Source organism: Hyla sarda, chromosome 13 (assembly GCF_029499605.1).
Source record: "Hyla sarda isolate aHylSar1 chromosome 13, aHylSar1.hap1, whole genome shotgun sequence".
NCBI lineage: Eukaryota > Metazoa > Chordata > Amphibia > Anura > Hylidae > Hyla > Hyla sarda.
This window is the reverse complement of record NC_079201.1, coordinates 30,243,276-30,256,548: the sequence shown is the minus strand read 5'-3', so window position 1 is coordinate 30,256,548 and position 13,273 is coordinate 30,243,276. Positions and strand designations below refer to the sequence as shown.

The following is a 13,273-nucleotide window of genomic DNA, read 5'->3' as shown; positions in this document are numbered from 1 at the left end:
ATGAACCCAGAGGCGCTGTCTAGCTGAATGAAGGGTCGGGGAAGTGTTCAATACAGAAGGCTTTGGACACTTAAGGTGTAGGACCTGACTTCTGGACTCTTGCCATAGTGGTGGGACTTAAAGTGTACCTGTCATCAACAAAAACTTTTGATATAATGTAGATAATACCATTATATGTATATTTGTAATATACATTGGTTAAAAAAATATGTATATTTTTGTCCCTACAACTATTGCTTGTGTGTCTCTATGAGGAGTCCAAATACAGGAAGTGTGGGTGGACAAGCAGGGCTCTGTGCACTTAGGACAAACAGGGCTCTGTACACTAAGGCTCTGTGACATGCTATGGGCTCACACACCAGGATGTGTGACAAGTCAGGAGCCTGCACAGATCCCTGCTTGTCCCGCCCTCACTTCCTGTATTTGGACTCCTCAGACACACACAGGCAATAGCTGCAGGGACAGCATTTTTTCACCCAAAAATATACACATTTTTTAATCAATGTATATTACAAATATACATATAATGGTATTATCTACATTATATCAAAAGTTTTTATTGGCGACAGGTACACTTTAAAAAAAACATTTCTCTGGGTCCTGCAGAGTACATGACTGGAACACAAGGGGTCATTACATTCCTCTCATCTTCTGTATAGAGCAGATTTGAAGGCTCTAAACTGCTGACAGATTCTCTTTAACTTTCTAAACCTTTCATTTTCCATACATTCTGAAGAGTATTATAAATTATTTCTTCACATTTCCTTTATTAGGTTTCCCTCCGATAAAAATACTTGGACAATTGATCGCCAGTTCCTATGGGGAGAAGCCTTATATATCACTCCAGTCTTGGAAGAGGGGGAGACAGAAGTAAAAGGATATTTTCCTGCTGGGGTGTGGTATGATCTGGGTTCGGTATGTATATTAGTTATTTATTAAATTTGCCATGTCACAGCTGTCCCCATTTTGTACAGTTTTACCACATCTGATAAAACGTTATGACCTATTTAAAAATTAGAAAAAATTAGAAAATACCACTTATTGGTCTGATACTGCAGGGTGACAAAATAGCATCACATTTAGAAGAATGGGTGTTCTCTGACCCATGTTCCACTAAGTCAGCTGACCTCTGACATTCACATAGGGACTGAATCAAGAGTTGCCCATGTGGATATGTCACAAATGTCTTTGGTGGGAAACCTCTTTAGCATTGTCACACTTCATAAAATGACATAAATGGTGATTAACTATTTCCAGTCATTACATTAAAGAAGTACTGCACTGCAGCCATAGACACTTATCCCCCGCGATCTCCCATATGGGGACCCGGCATTTCCGCTGCTTTGCACGGCTAATGCGCGTGTCATTGACCTCACTGATGTTGACGACACGTTCCCCCAATACAGCTCTATGGGAGAGGCGGGGATGCATGAACACTGCATCCCTGCCTCTCCCATAGAGATACATGGAGGGGGGGTGTCGGCGTGGAGGGGGCATGTCACAGCATAGCCGTGGCCCCGTACAGGAGATCACGGGGGTCCTGCAGATAGGTGATAAGTGTCTTACACTGCAGATCTCCTTTAAGACTATATGTGTTTTGTACCTATTGTATCAGTTTTAGTAGCAGGGACTTTTATGTGCTTGGTGTTACATGACTGTGTTTTTATGTTCTCGTACACCTTTGTGTGACAGGTGTGTAACTGTGGCTTTCCATTGATGTTGTGTCACCTCTCTCACCCACACTACTACAGTGAACATTTTTTTTATTTTTGTATTTTTTCACCTTTGACAGGGTGCTGCACTTGAAAGTATAGGAGAATGGTTTACTCTTCCCTCACCGTTGGACACTATAAATATACACATTCGAGGTGGTTACATTATACCTGCACAGGTAATACACCGACACAAAACACAATCTGTTACATTCTTATTTATGATGCGCGTTCTGTGCCCATGGCAGAGGTCTCAGAATAGAAAATCAGATACTCATCTGGCGCTCGCAGGATCCGTCCAGGTGGTCAATAAGGTGAAAGACTACAGGTGTGGTAAAGAGTTCAGTCTTTATTGCTTCATAAAGGACAGACAACGCGTTTCGAGGGATCGCCCCTCTTCCTCAGGTCATGGGTGAGGAAGAGGGGCGATCCCTCGAAATGCGTTGTCTGTCCTTTGTGAAGCAATAAAGACTGAACTCTTTACCACACCTGTAGTCTTTCACCTTATTGACCACCTGGACGGATCCTGCGAGCGCCAGATGAGTATCTGATTTTCTATTCTGTGACCTCTGCCATGGGCACAGAACGCGCATCTTGACAAAACCGCCTCGACTATCTCGAGAAACGGAAGGATACAGGCTGCCGCGGATCGCACTATTTCGATACCAAGCCCACAACGGTGTCGCGCTCGCAGCGCGACACAACAAGGTGAGCAACTTCCCACCCCCATTTTCTCTTGTCCCCACGAGGTAACGGCACAGGGTGCGCTGGTCTTTTGTTCCCTTTTTCTCCTCCCTTTCTAAAATTCTTATTTATGACACACACTTCTTTCAGTGCCATTCTACCACAAATCCTGTATGACAACCCTATTTATATGTACAAAGAAATATATTTAATTGTATCCATGAATTGTGCGCCCAATGTTGTCCTAGGCTGCTGCCTACATTACCTATCCCTATTTAATCCCTAAAGAATCCCCAGATATTGCCATAGCATTTAATACATTTAACGGTGGAGAGCAAGGCTTCTATTGATCTTCCCATGTAAGAAGACGGCTTGCTTTAAAGGGAATGTGTCATCTTTTTTTCCCCTGTTTAGTCCCAGATACTGAAACCTGTTCTTTTTTCTAAATTATTTCTATTTTCTGATTGCAATTTTTTATTTTTTTTATTTTTTGTGCATTATTATGGGGACTGTCCTCTTGCCTGAGCTTTTTTTTAAACAGCATTCAGTGATATTCTTAACAGCAGGACCCATGGACATAGGCACAATAGACAGGATTTCAAAACAAACCTGTGTATGTTGTTTGCATAGTATACTTAAAGGCGTTCTCCACCATAAGGTGATTTTAGTTCGTACCTGGCAGACAGTAATGGACATGCTTAGGAAGGATCTGCGCTTGTCTTGGGGCTAAATGGCTATGTTATGAGATTACCATAATACTGTGACTAGCTTTTTGTGAACTGGTATTTCCTTTTTGAGTTTTCTTCTTTGCCTAAAAATCCCACAATTCCATCTTCCTCCCTCCTACACATCAGCCACCCCACCCATTGAAACATAAATGAGCTGCATCCATTCAAAAGACCTGTGGTTTTCAATCAGGGTGCCTACAGCTGTTGCATTAGTTGCAGATTGATCTCTCTCCCACCAAGCGATCCCTCCACCCATTGTAGCAGGCTCTCTGTCATAAGCCCCATTGCAACCTGGGAAATCAGCCCCATTGCAACCTGGGAAAAATCTGAGACAACAGTCATTTTGTATGCTTATAAAAATAAATATTGGGGTAAAAATCACATAAGAATTGTGCGAAAACCGTCACACACAGGTACAGACACCATATTATGAACTACACTAACTTTACAGCCCCTGTAGCATAGTCAAATAAAAAAATTCCTGGAATACCCCTTTAAAGTAGTACCATAGACAACTAAGGGATAAGGATAAGTGTCTGATAACCCGTACAGGGACCCGGCACTGCCACGGCTCTGTGTAGCTAATGCTCATGTCGCAGACCTCACAAAGAGGTTGACAGACACGTCCCCTCCATTCAGATCTACGAGAGGCGGGGAGGCACAAATGGTGCTTCTCCGCCTCTCCCATAGACATACATGAAGGGAGCATGTCGGCCGCAGCATCATGTTGCCTCCTGCATGGGAAGAGCTGCGGCAGAGTTGGAGCCCCGTACAGAAGGTCCCAGCGGTCGGACTCCCCGGGATCAGACACTTATCCCCTTTCCTGTGGATAGGGGATAAGTTGTATTAGGCTGCATCCATTAGTCACATGAACATATATGTTTCTGTAATGACGAGATGTTTGTTCTTGTTATACTGTATGTATTCTCACATGTGATCCACAGGAGCCAGGAATGACCACAGAAGAGTCGCGCAAGAACAGCCTCATACTCCTCGTGGCCCTTACAGCATGTGGATTTGCTAAAGGAGATCTCTACTGGGATGACGGAGACAGTTTGGACACCTACAAGAAGGGGGATTATAGCATGGTTGTCTTTATGGCACACAATGTAGGTTAAATATTATCAGAAAAGCTCAAATGGTAAGTTATACGTGTTGGCAGATACTTGACTTATACTCTTTTTTATTTTGTTATACCACAGAATGTTCTTCTGAATGAGGTGATAAAAATAAATTGTGAAGCAGAAAAACTGAAGCTGGAGGAGGTGGCAGTGTTTGGTGTACCGAAATGTCCTTCAGAAGTTCGGGTTAATGGTGCTGACACCAAAAACTTCAAGTACTTTCCAGAAACAAAGGTATTTATATACTTGAACCAGAACAACCTGTATTCATATATTTGCCCAATACTTAAGTAATAACTACATGTCCTATAACAAAAATGTTTCCAAGCAGACAATAAATCGTGTATCCTATGTAGTTTAGTCTTTATAATATTATTATATTTATCATTTTTTCGGGAGCTGTCCACAGTAGAAGCAAATCCCCATAGCAAACCTATTCTACTCTGTGCAGTTCCCGAGACAAGCAGAGATGTCAGCAGAGAGCACTGTTTCCAGACAGATAAGAACAACTCAACTTCAGCAGCTGATAATTATTGGAAGGATTAAGATTTTTTAATAGACGTAATTTCCAAATCTGTTTAACTTTCTGGAGCAAGTTGATCTAAAAAAAAAAAAAAAAAAAGTTTTCCCCTGGAATACCCCTTTAATGTGTACTTTTAATGGCCCTATCCTAACCGGTCTTTAGACTAATCATAAAGAGACACAAGTCTAGTACTTTGGTCCCATGCACGACACCCATTGAGCATTGTAACCCTGACATGATTGCTGAATGTTTCTCTATGCTGAATTTAAAGGGGGTACTCTGCCCCTATACATCTTATCCCCTATCCAAAGGATAAGGAATAAGATGTCTGATCGCGATCTCGGCTGTGACACCCCAGACATCCGGTGCACGGAGCAAACTTTGCTCCTTGCCGGATGACTGGCAATGCGGGGCGGAGGCTCGTGACGTCTCAGTCATGCCCCGCTCATGACATCACGGCCACACCCCCTCAAAGCAAGTCTATGGGAGAGGGAGCGTGGTCATTGAGGTGGCGTGGTCATGACACTAAGAGCGGGGCATGGCCACGACGGCATGAGCCTCCGGCGCTGCACTCGACACTCTAAATGAATGCAGGATGCAGCAGAGAGATCGCAGGGGAACCCAAGGGTGCGGCATCGGAGGCCTGTGACGTCACGACCATGCCCCCTCTTGATGTCATGGCCAAGCCCCCTCGATGCAAATCTATGGGAGGGGGCGTGTTGGCCATCACGCCCCCTCCCATAGACTTGCATTGAGAGGGAGGGTGTGATGTCACGAGGGGGCGTGGCCGTGAAGTCAGCGTTGCATTGCTAGTCATCAGGCGCGAAGTCCGTGCATCAGATGACTGCGGTGCTGCATCAGAGATCGCAGAGGTCCCAGCGATCCCCGCGATCAGACATCTTATCCCCTATCCTTTGGATAGGGGATAAGATGTCTAGGGGCGGAGTACCCCTTTAAGGATTAGGAAGGAAAGAATGGCAGATTTTTTTGGGAGTGCTGCTACTGCAATCTTTTAGCAAAAGCCAGAAGAATATTAAAGGGCAATGGGAAATATAAAGGAAGGACTTACACTTCATTTTTCATGCTGGATCCACTTTTGGCTTTGGTTTGCAGTGGCAGATTTCCAAAAAAATCTGTCGTGTTCAACACCAGCCTTACAGGTCCGCTTTATGTTCACACGCCAGATTTTTCGCATGGAAATTTGCATGGAAATTCTGCATGTGTTTACAGCCTTATTAACTTCAATGTGATTCCGCAATCCCATTAACACTGCAGAATTTTCACTGCAGATGTTCCGCAGTGAAAATTTAGAATTCCGCAAAAATATAAGTCACTACATTTTTGCAGAATTCCGGAAACCCATTAAAGGGAATTGGGTTAATTTTTTCTCCACAAAATGCAGAAATTATGTGAATTCATGCGGATTCCCCACCAAATTTATCAAAAGCAGTGTATGAAAAAGCTCCTTTTCGTGCGGAATTTGTGTGGAATTTCAGCATAAATTACGCAAAAATGGGAAAAATGCAGAATAATGTGCATGCATCAATATGGCCGAAATTCCGCATTTTAAAGCCAGAATTCTGGCGCATGAACATAGCATATAACTTTATACACACTGCAGAGCTAAATAAACACTGTATGCTACTGTATATTGCTTGATATGACCATATTGAAGATATATACTGGTTCTAGTGAAGAATTACTCAGCAGTATGGCTTTTGATGCAGACCTCCCAGTCCCTATGACTCCACCACGAAAGTCTTTGATATTAGGTGTATGCCCCCTCGCCCCAAAGTTGTTTTGCGGGAGCAGGGACGTTTGAAGGAATTTGGGGGTCCCAAGCAAAATAGACATTCTTTAGCTTGTGGTTGGGTGAACTTGGGTGGGGTAGAGGCATAGCTTAGAGGGCTACTCCGCTGCTCAGTGTTTGGAACAAACTGTTAAGAACACTGGAACCGGTGTCGGGAGCTCATGGCATCATAGCCCGGCCCCTCATGACATCACGCTCCGCCCCCTCAATGCAAGTCTATGGGAGGGGGCGTGGCAGCCCCCCATAGAGGGGGCGGGACGTGAAGTCATGGGGAGGCGAGGCTATGACATAACAAGCTCCCGACACCGGCTCCAGCGTTCGGAACAGTTTGTTCCAAACGCTGAGCAGCGGAGTACCCCTTTAACAAAAAACGAGCCCCTCTTTCTGTTTCTTAAACAGTGAGTGAAATGAACATTACGCATATTTCTATTTGACATGAGAGGCTAATGAAGATACAGAATTGGTCCGTATAAGGCTATGGGTGCCATATTACACTTATGTACAACTCCGAGGTTATTCAGAGCCATAATACACTACAGCAGTGTTCCTCAAGCTCGGTCCTCAAGACCCCCAACAGGTCATGTTATCAGGATGTCCTTAGTCTTTCGCAGGTGATATAACTGTGGTGATGCCTGATTCACCGACCATAATGATATCACCTGTTGGGGGGACTTGAGGACCGCGCTTGAGAAACACTGCTCTAGAGTGTTGTCTACATTTGGTGAAACTACACTTGCATGTAAAGCTTAAAGGGGTACTCCGGTGGAATTTTTTTTTTTAAATCAACTGGTGCCAGAAAGTTAAACAGATTTGTAAATTACTTCTATTACTTCCAGTACTTTTTAGTAGCTGTATACTACAGAGGAAATTCTTTTCTTTTTGAATTTATTTTTTGTCTTGTCCACAGTGCTCTCTGCTGACACCTCTGTCCATATCAGGAACTGTCCAGAGCAGGAGAAGATCCCCATAGGAAACATATGCTGCTCTGGATAGTTCCTTATATGGACAGAGATGTCAGCAGAGAGCACTGTGGACCAGACAAAAAAGAAATTCAAAAAGAAAAGAATTTCCTCTGTAGCATACAGCTGGTGAGGGTAAAGATGTTTTAATAGAAATAATTTACAAATCTGTTTAACTTTCTGACACCAGTTGATTTTCCACCGGAGTACCCCTTTAACAAAAAGAAAATGAAAAATGTGTTATTCTAATGTGAAACATCAAAATTCATGTATTCCATTGTCTTTCTTCAGCTTCTGAAGATTAAGGAGCTTTCTTTACCAATTGGAAAAAAGTTTGAAATCAAATGGTCTTAACCCTGAAGTGGAACCTGAAGCCATGCGGAGAAATGTGATATGGTGATGGATATATATATATATATATATATATATATATATATAGCATTTTCATTGTAAAATCAGTTATTTTTCCAGCCTTATACTTAGTCCAAGTTCACGATGAATATCCTTTCTGCTATTATCTTTACTATAAAAACGTAATTCTTTCATTTTGATGTAGCCGGGTGCATATTTGATTTCTTTAAACGCTAAATATTTTTCCCTCCTCATCCATAAAAACTATTTTTTTGTCCCCCCAAATTATTTACCCACTACCTCTGCATGGCATTAGACAGTGCTGTAGTCTTAGTGAAGGGATAAAGGCATATTGTAGAGGGCATATGTTTAGAACTCAGGTATGAATTGGGGCATTACTTTACCTTGCTGTTCCATGTTACATGATATGTACAGTAAGAATAAACCTTTACTAAACATGTTCATTTTTAGATTTCAATGTATGTAGTAGTTTTGACTTTAGCTCAATCACTTGTAATATTTCCAGGTCAATTATGCTTGAAATAAAAAATTATATGTCTTTTGCAAATATGTCTTATTTAGCCCACCCACCCTCCTTCTGGTAAGCATGTAGAATATTCACCCTTGCAAGGTAACAGTAATCCCAATGGAATGATGGTCCCACAGGGTAATCTGCAGGAAAGCCCCTATTTATTGTCTCAAGTAAACAAAGCGATAAAAACTGATGACAATTTGTTTCGGGGGTCATACGTTGCCCCTTTCATAGAGTAATATAAGCTGTTTACGTGGTGTAGATATGTGGTGTGCCATGGGGTGCAATGAGGTGTATGGGGCAGATGTTGTAGCCCAGCGGCAGATGGTATAAACCCCTAAATGTTCGTGACACCAGGGTGTGGTTTTCCTTAGTAACCACCCGAAGGTAGCTCCGCTATCCCTAGGTTAGGCAGGGTAATAATAGTCTAAGACCAGGTTAGGGTTAACGGTAGCTTTACTGAGGTAGACAGATGGTAATAGTCTTTATAGCTAGGCCAGGATCCCAGAGAGGTGGCCAGTAACACGGAGGGGACCTTGCAGCTTGCTGGGACTGTTTGAACAGACTTCAACTCAGCCACGCTGACTATAATAGTCTTGACTATAGACTTGACTTGACTGTAGGTAGTGACAGTAGACATAGATGACTTGACTTACTGACATGTGGCTGTAGGTGGCTTGAGGCCTCCAGATGTGCTGGACACTGGCTCTGAGACGTCTGGTCTTCACTGTTCCTCAGCAGGAGTCATAAGAGAGAGATTGTAATGGCTGCCCCTCTTATAAAGGGGGGCTAAGAAAGAAGCCCATAGGTCAAGCTGCAGGTCACCTGGCTAGCTGGTGCTCCCTAGGTAACAAACATGTGACAACAACATCATGTGACTAACTCAAAGGTCCTTTATACCTAATACACCTAATATACAGATAACACAATGGGGGAGACACTGCAGGAGAGCCCCTGGGACACAGAGGGACTCAACCTGACAGGGCCTAAGTACTGTATGGGACTATATCCCGTACTGGGACATCACAGTTATATTTGTTATGTACTCACCAATTGTAATTAAAAAAAATCCAATATTGGAGTCACTGTACTGTACTGTATAGATTGCATGGGAAAAATTAGGCTGTAATAGAGGTGTGGACATCATGGCAGTATTTATTACTAATGCAAAGTCCATATTTAGACTAATTATATTAAACTTGTGTGTTCCACCATGTTTAACAATGAGTTCTTGACAAAGGGGGCGGAGGACCTTGAAACGTCTTCGTTGCTCACATGGTGAGTCTCTCTGACTGTGGACGTGGAGTGAATCCAGCTCCTTATGGAGTGAAGAGTGTGATGTTCAGCTGCTCCATATAGGACTCAGATCTGTGCACTTGATGAATATGTGATTTGCAATACTTGTGATATTTCAACAAAATGGAATGATGCAATATTCTATATAAATGCAGGTGGAACAAAAAATCTTTTGGATTGAAGTGTGTTTTACTATATGGACTGACAATGAGTTCTGGCTGCTACCTGTATATATAATAATATTCACGTATGATGCAGAATATTTTACTGACAAAAATAATAAAGCATAGCACATGATATATGTATGTGTCCAAATTGGGCCAAAAGTGTCAATATTTTGTGTGACCACCATTAATTTCCAGCACTGCCTTAAAGGGGTACTCCGCTGCTTAGCATTTGGAACAAACTGTTCCGAACGCTGGAGCCAGCGCCGGGAGCTCGTGAAGTCATAGCCCTGCCCTCTCGTGAAGTCACGCCCGGCCCCCTCAATGCAAGTCTATGGGAGGGGGCATGACTGCCGTCATGCCCCCTCCCATACATTTGCATTGAGGGGGTGGGGGGTGACATCATGAGGGGGCGGGGCTATGACATCAGGAGCTCCCGGCGCCAGCTCCAGCGTTCGGAACAGTTTGTTCCAAACACTGAGCAGCGGAGTACCCCTTTAAGCCTCTTGGGCAAGGAGTTCACCAGAGCTTCACAGGTTGCCAGGGGACCAGTGGGGATTTGAATATAGTGTCAGCCATCTATCCTTTCTAACACCAAATTCATCTTGGTGCTGTGTTTGGGGTCCTTATTTTGTTGGAATAATGCTTTGCGGCTCAGTCTCCAAAGCGAGGAGATGATTCTGTGCTTTAGTACGTTAAAGCTCATGTTGGCATTCATGGTTTCCTCAATGGACTGTAGCTCCCCAGTTCCAGCAGGACTCATGCAGGCCCAGACCATGACACTCCATCACCATGCTTGACTGTAGGCAAGACACACTTGTCTTTGTACTCCTTACCTGGTTGCCACCACACATGCTTGACACCATATGAACCAAATAAGTTTATCTTGGTCTTATCAGACCTCAGGACATGGTACCAGTAATCCATGTCCTTAGTCTGCTTGCTTGTCTTTAGCAAACTGTTTGTAGGCTTTCTTGTGCAGACCGATTTGATGTAGTGTGGTCTAAACACTGACAGACTGACCGACCACCCCTTCAACCTCTGCAGCAATGCTGGCAGCACTTATACTGTATGTCTTTTTCCCAAAGACATTTTCTAGATATGACAATGAGCACATGCACTCAACTTCTCTGTATGGACCCTTTTAGTGTCTTGGCTATATTTCTATAGCCTAGGCCATCTTTATGTAGAGCAACAATTCTTTTTTTCAGATCCTTAGAGAGTTCTTTGCCATGAGGTGCCATGTTGAACTTCTAGTGACCAGTATTAACCAGTTGCCATCTAAGGATGAGCCGGCTCATCCTGAGTTGGCAACCATTGTATGGCGTGGGCTCCCAACTCGAGCCCGCATCATACTGGCTAGCCTCAAGTTGATTCCTGTAGCTGGGGGCCAGTGTTAATAGCTTAACAGCCGACATGCGGCGATTGCCGCGGACGGCTTTTAACCCTTTAGATCACCGCTGTCAAAGTTGACAGCAGCATCTAAAGGGACATTTAAACCATCCCTGGTGGTCCAGTGGATAGACAGGTAATCTTTATTCTGTAGGTTCATACGACAATACCAAATGTATACAGGTTTTAATTTGTTTTACTACTTTCCAAAAATTATAACTTTTTGTTCAAAAATGTATATGCTTAAAACTGTCCTTCTCTGCCCCTATAACTCTTTTACACTGAATCCAAGTCAATCACACTTCTGTGAAATCGCACTGTCCACTCAGGAAGCAGCACTGATTGACAATCAATTTCACATGCTGTTGTGCAAATGGAACAGCCAACAGGTGGAAATTATAGGCAATTAGCAAGACACCCCCAATAAAGGAGTTGTTCTGCAGGTGGTGACCACAGACCACTTCTCATTTCCCATGCTTCCTGGCTGATGTTTTGGTCATTTTGAATGCTGGCGGTGCTTTCACTCTAGTGGTAGCATGAGACAGAGTCTACAACGCACACAAGTGGCTCAGGTAGTGCAGCTCATCCAAGATGGCACATCAATGCGAGCTGTGACAAGGTTTGCTGTGTCTGTCACCGTAGTGTCCAGAGAATGGAGGTGCTACCAGGAGACAGACCAGTGCATCAGAAGATGTGGAGGAGGCTGTAGGAGGGCAACAACCCAGCAGCAGGACCGCTACCTCTGCCTTTGTGCAAGGAGGAGCAGGAGGTGCACTGCCAGAGCCCTGGAAAATTACCTCCAGCAGGCCACAAATGTGCATGTGCCACTCAAATGGTCAGAAACAGACTCCATGAGGGTGGTATGAGGGCCTGACATCCACAGGTGGGGGTTGTGCTTACAGCCCAACACCGTGCAGGACGTTTGGCATTTGGCAGAGAACTCCAAGATTGTCAAATTCGCCACTGGCACCCTGTACTCTTCACAGATGAAAGCAGGTTCACACTGAGCACATGTGACAGACGTGACAGAGTCTGGAGACGCCGTGGAGAACGTTCTGCTGCCTGAAATATCCTCCAGCATGACCGGTTTGGCGGTGGGTCAGTAATGGTGTGGGGAGGCATTTCTTTGGGGGGGCCGCACAGCCCTCCATGTGCTTGCCAGGGGTAGCCTGACTGCCATTAGGTACCGAGATGAGATCCTCAGACCCCTTGTGAGACCATATGCTGGTGCGGTTGGCCCTGGGTTCCTCCTAATGTAAGACAATGCTAGACCTCATGTGCCTGGAGTGTGTCAGCAGTTCCTGCAAGAGGAAGGCATTGATGCTATGGACTGGCCCACCCTTTCCCCAGACCTGAATCCGATTGAGCACATCTGGGACATCATGTCTCGCTCTATCCACCAACGCCATGTTGCACCACAGACTGTCCAGGAGTTGGCGGATGCTTTAGTCCAGGTCTGAGAGGACATCCCTCAGGAGGCCATCCGCCACCTCATCAGGAGCATGCCCAGGCATTGTAGGGAGGTCATATGGGCACGTGGAGGCCACACACACTACTGAGCCTCATTTTGACTTGTTTTAAGGACATTACATAAAGTTGGATCAGCCTGTAGTGTGGTTTTCCACTTTGATTTTGAGTGTGACTCCATATCCAGACCTCTATGGGTTGATAAATTTGATTTCCATTGATAATTTTTGTGTGATTTTGTTGTCAGCACATTCAACTATGTAAAGACGAAAGTAATTAATACGATTAGTTCATTCATTCAGATCTAGGATGTGTTATCTTAGTGTTCCCTTTATTTTTTTGAGCAGTGTATTTTTCTGTACATAGGGTTGTATGAGAACTAATTTTTTGCACAGGATCTTTTTTATTGGTACCATTTAATAATTCGGACAATTACGTGCGCAGAAATACCACATGTGTTTATGGGACTGGGGGGTGATTAAAACTTTTATTAGGGAAGGGGCTTAATTAAATTGTTTTTACCTTTTTTACACT

The 13,273-nt window shown here is 43.9% G+C and overlaps 1 protein-coding gene across 5 annotated transcripts in view; it reads left to right on the top strand.

Annotated features, from left to right (window-relative positions):
- Nucleotides 1-8,348, top strand: part of LOC130297439 (lysosomal alpha-glucosidase-like) — an 83,934-nt gene extending 75,586 nt beyond the window's left edge. For all 5 annotated transcript variants that reach the window (XM_056549918.1, XM_056549914.1, XM_056549917.1 and 2 more), the window contains exons 16-20: nt 774-915; nt 1,793-1,891; nt 4,069-4,233; nt 4,327-4,479; nt 7,829-8,348. In XM_056549918.1, coding sequence (XP_056405893.1) covers nt 774-915; nt 1,793-1,891; nt 4,069-4,233; nt 4,327-4,479; nt 7,829-7,891 — 622 coding nt within the window. In that variant the 3' untranslated portion in view covers nt 7,892-8,348. The remainder of the gene's footprint in view (nt 1-773; nt 916-1,792; nt 1,892-4,068; nt 4,234-4,326; nt 4,480-7,828) is intronic.
- The last annotated feature ends 4,925 nt before the right edge of the window (nt 8,349-13,273 follow it).